General features: G+C 45.2%; 1 protein-coding gene across 1 annotated transcript; it reads left to right on the forward strand.

Annotated features, from left to right (window-relative positions):
• The first annotated feature begins 1,568 nt into the window (after positions 1 to 1,568).
• On the forward strand, positions 1,569 to 2,492 carry LOC108095279 (SUMO-conjugating enzyme UBC9-B-like). Its single transcript, XM_043207450.1, has 2 exons — positions 1,569 to 1,629; positions 1,762 to 2,492. Exon 2 carries the CDS (start codon positions 1,785 to 1,787, stop codon positions 2,298 to 2,300), a length of 516 nt encoding a protein of 171 aa, XP_043063385.1. The 5' UTR covers positions 1,569 to 1,629; positions 1,762 to 1,784; the 3' UTR covers positions 2,301 to 2,492.
• The last annotated feature ends 2,283 nt before the right edge of the window (positions 2,493 to 4,775 follow it).

Raw genomic sequence — 4,775 nt, forward strand, 5'->3', positions numbered from 1 at the left:
AGCCATCGACGTGCTTAGCAGTAAAAATATGCAACTGCGGGATTAGGAATGACTTTTACTCCGGATTGGGTCGGGAAATTCGGGATTCGGGGGCGGAAAAATCAGGCGGGGGGGAGGGGTAGTGGCAAAAGGAGGGCTGGAGGTTGGAAAACTCTGGAGACAGCCATTGCCGGAGTGCCATTGAGAAGTTTCAAGTGGCGAAGCGAGCGGCGTGCAAAAAGTTGGCTGCAGTTGCAGTTGCACTTGGCCCAAGTGGCGGGCGTGGTCATAAAACAAAAAGGGGTGTGGCAAGGGGAAAGGGCAGGGGGAGGGGTAACATACATATATATAGAATATCTATATAGATATACATACTCGTGCACCTGAATCTTAGCTAGACATCGTTGTCATTGTCGTTAGCAAATATATGGCCACAGAGGATCAAAGAGCGCTGCACGTTCGAAAAAAGGAAATAATTGCAGTGGCGTCGGAGAGGGGGGCATTCATTTGGACGAGGGTGCCGGATGCACAAGTATGCGTTTGCAAAAGAGAAAAAAATGAAAAAAGACAGGAAGTGACAAGGGAGCTCTGCAACAGCAAAAAAAAAAAAAAAAGAAAAAGAAGGGAAGCTAGCTTTGGCGAGCCGAAGCTTAAATACCCTTGCAGTCATCAAATATCTATTCGATTGAATGCAATTTAATTATCATTTAACTGATGCTTTAGTTAGTTGATCAACACTACAATTAGAGTGGTTTTGCGGTTGTAATAAGTCCAAATAGAGACTTAGAGCGGAACCAAACCCTGTTTTGAGCACCTTATGACCACAGTTAACGAGCCCAATCACTTTTTGGACGATTCAAAAAAAATGATTTTTGGCCAATTTTCGCATTTTTCATAAGGGGTAACATCGTCATTTTTTGCGAAAAATGGCAAAATTTCAACTTTTTTGGGTGTTTATATCATCGGAATCAGAATTTTATTACGAATTCAACGATGTATGCCGCTCCACATTTGGGAAAGTACTTTCTCAGATATTCCAAAAAAACTGGGTTTATTTTTAGCCATTTTTTGTAGTTTTGGGCAAAACAAAAACTTTTTCCATTGGTAATTTGTCTGTTATTTGGGCAAGAAACATCTTACAGCCAAACAAAGTATAGTTTTGGAAACTAGAAAAGCCCAACTATTCATGCCAATGCCAATACCAATTTTCGCATTTTTGGTAAGGGACTAGGTTTTATGAGCAATTTGATGTAGTTTTGGGCAACATCTTACAGCTAAAGAAAGTATAGTTTTAGAAATCAGGGAAGCCCAACTATCTTTGCCACCGAATGTAATTAATTGATCCTTTACTAAGTTGATAAAAACCAATTTGGAACAGATTTGTTGACAATTTTGGTAAAGAAAACACCGTATTTTAAGTGGTATTTCGGTTGTAATAAGACCAAAAAGTGACCTACAGCGGAACCAAACAGTGTTTTAAGCTTCCTTTCTTGTTAGGACTGATAGCTATCGAATGACACTAACTATCGGAAACAAGTCAGTAGGACCGTTCGCCGAGACAATTTGACAATTTGACAACTTGGCAATTAGACCTTTTGCTACGACAAGCGTTCCTGTTCTGGAAAAATCTCCCTAGAATTTGCTAAAACGGTAAGCAATCGTCAGCGAAAGGCGAAAAAAGGCATTTCCGTGGCACCCTGAAGTGTAAACTGCAAAAGAGAAGACAGACGCGCGTGCGTAAAAGCGGAGAGATCGCCGGAAACTTAAGAGCGTGACTTGCAGGATTCACCATTCATTCATCCAACATGAATGAGGAGAGGAAGGCCAAAAGGTTGAGCAAGCTGCGAGCAATCGCAATCGAGCGGTTGACCGCGGAGCGCAGGGAGTGGAAAAAGACTCACCCCTTCGGTTTCGTGGCCCGACCCAGCAAGAATCCTGATGGCACCCTCAACATGATGGTCTGGGATTGTGCCATCCCCGGCAAGAAGTCTACAATCTGGCAGCGCGGCTTTTACAAGCTGCAAATGATCTTCAAGGACACCTACCCTCGCTCGCCGCCCAAGTGCAGATTTGAGCCGCCGCTGTTCCACCCGAACGTTTATCTCACGGGAACCGTCCGCCTGGGGCTGATCGACGAGTGGAAGGACTGGCACCCGGACATCACCGTCAAGCAGATCCTGGTTACCATCCAGGACCTGCTCGACGAGCCGATCACCAAATACCCGGCCCAGGTGGAGGCCCTCATCCTCTACGTCCAGAACCGTCTGGGGTACGAGAAGGAAGTGCGCGAGCAGGCCCTCGCCATGGTCCGCAAAGATTAGTAGGCGTCCTGCGCTTGGCTTCCCATTAATACATTGATACATTAACACAGACATTAATGAACAAAAACATCTAGGCGGTTAGCGTTTTCGTGAATGCTCACCACATCTATTTACTTGTAAAAACTCTACCTTTCGATTCGAGGACCAGCACACAACTATTCACTCTAAAGAATAATAAAAACCAGAACCTAAAATACCATAACTTTTCTTATGGATGTCTGATTTCGGATTGGTATACCTCACAATGCTAGCAACATAGTTCCCTAAGCAACTGCATCCTTAGATTAGTTTCGACATTTGGGTTAATTTTTTTTAACATTTTTATCATGTGTCCCCTGTCAAAACTGCGTTGCAAACTTCTGACTGGACCTTAAGTACCCTCTGCAAGGGTATAAAAAGACCGGGGTGCTGGCACTCGTTTTAAAAGTCAAATTCCCCATGCGATGATGAGGATGTTGAAGGGGCGGCGAAAAGGGGGATCACTGGGGGAAAAGCGGGAAAAACGCAGGCGCTAAGCCTCCTTAATGTCATTTGTCATCTTTTGGCCAAGTACCAGAAGGAGCTGCAGTCGGTTCTGTTTGCTATTATGCAAATATTATTTCGTGCCAAAAGCTGGTGTCGTCATCGTTCCCTTTGCCCATGAAAAGCCAAGGGAAAGTGCCGGGAGGAGCGGCAGGGAAGGTGTTTCGGCAGGAGGAGAGTGTCATTTCTGCCGCCCACTTTGGTTGCGTGCCACACAGGAAAAGGAAAAGGGGGGAAGAGGAAGGGGATAGGGGAACGCCATTTCCGGTAACCGCTTCACTTGCATTTTATAATGGAGCAGAAGGAAAAGTTGCTGCTCGAGACAATCAAATGAAAAACATAAAAAAATAGACACTTGGCCGAAGGTGAGGAGGGTGAATCAGCGGGGGGTGAAAATAGTGCAACTGAGGCAAACTTATTGGAGACATTCAACTTTGCTTTATCGACAGCAGGGCTCTGGGTGTGGCAACAAAGGCCTGTCAAAGCCACTGCCATTAGATCCCCGGCTAAGCCAATTGAATCCCCCCACCCAACAGTCACCCCTTTTCGGAAAAGAATACCTCGACCGATTCTTCCTGCTTTTGATGTTGTTTATTCGTGGTGGTCTTATACCAAAGAAAAGTCGGAGAAAATGCTTACAGCAAAAGACTTTACACTTCCGAAAGAGGGTTTTAATAAGTGTTGAAAACAAATGTTTACAAAAATGTATATAAATCCTAATCATATCGAGAACCTAAATAATGTAATGCAGTAATTGATTAAAATGGTATTATCTATTTTTAGTTCATTATGATTTTGTGAAAGTTGAGCTTAGTTTTGCCAAGTGCTTCACCCAGCAGCAATTAGTTTTGTAAGCATTTGGCCTGCTGTTGCAGTTCGTTTTCATTTTCATCTCCTTTGTGGAGCAAGTGTGGTTCTTGAGTTATCTGTATATTGCGCACACAAAAGCAGGATGGAGTGGGTTTGGGGTTTGGGGTTTCGGGAATGGGGATGGGGATGGGGATGGGGATGGGGGATTGGATATTGATTCGAACTCCTCCGTTGGCAATGTCAGAATGAATTGAAATGAAATGGAACGTGACCAAATTTGGCCACATGTCAATATGCTAATGATGATGTGGCGCTGCCAGCTGCTCACCCCCTCCCTCAACCCCTTCCTCAACCGCCTCCGCAACCACCCCGCCTTCTACCCCAAAAGTAGTTTGCACTATTGTTTTCAGCCTTTCAAAACGGCTACGGCAACAGCAACAGCACATAAGCAACACGCCGAGCGGCATCGTCTGCGTGAAAAGGCTTTAAGCAAATGGCCAGAGAAATGGGACATGTGTAGTGAAGGGTTTTGCGATGGGTGAAAGCGGACGAAGAGAAAGCTGGATGGAGAAAGCGGGCACAGCGGACACAGGCATTCCCATTGCCATGGGCATGTTGTGTAATTGGCGGCCCGAAACGAATTGAAATGGGAAATGGCAAATAAATTGAATGAAACGTGTACCGCACACCCACTGGGAGTTGGAAAGGGATGCCAGACGAACAGACGGCAAAAGAGAAAGAGAGAGAGCGAGAGAGAGAGAGAGAGAGAAAGGGGGAAAAGGGGAAAGAGAAACAGAAATTGAAGGGGCGGAGCGGAGGAGAAGCACAGGTGAACGAGAGGGCGTAGCCTGCTGTTGACCGCAAAGTGGCGTTTCCCTTTCCACATCCGTTCTTCTCACCCAATCCCACCATTCCCATTCCCATTCCCATCCGATTCCGCTTCCGTTTCCGGCCGAGGCCATTAAACATTTACCAACAGCACACGACGATCGTATCGCGGCGGGAAATTCACCGCATTCTGCATTCCGGAAACGCGGTTAAAATTTAAGTTGTGCTGACCAACGATCGCAGTTTTTGAAACTCGAAAATATATAAAACCAAAATATAGTGATTCTAACTCACTATTTTATTACTAGCGCATAG

The sequence above is a fragment of the Drosophila ficusphila genome, unplaced genomic scaffold (genome assembly GCF_018152265.1).
Source record: "Drosophila ficusphila isolate 14025-0441.05 unplaced genomic scaffold, ASM1815226v1 contig_198, whole genome shotgun sequence".
NCBI lineage: Eukaryota > Metazoa > Arthropoda > Insecta > Diptera > Drosophilidae > Drosophila > Drosophila ficusphila.

Coding starts and splice junctions, on each gene's coding strand:
- LOC108095279 (XM_043207450.1), top strand. CDS start 1,785: ATGAATGAGGAGAGGAAGGCCAAAAGGTTGAGCAAGCTGCGAGCAATC.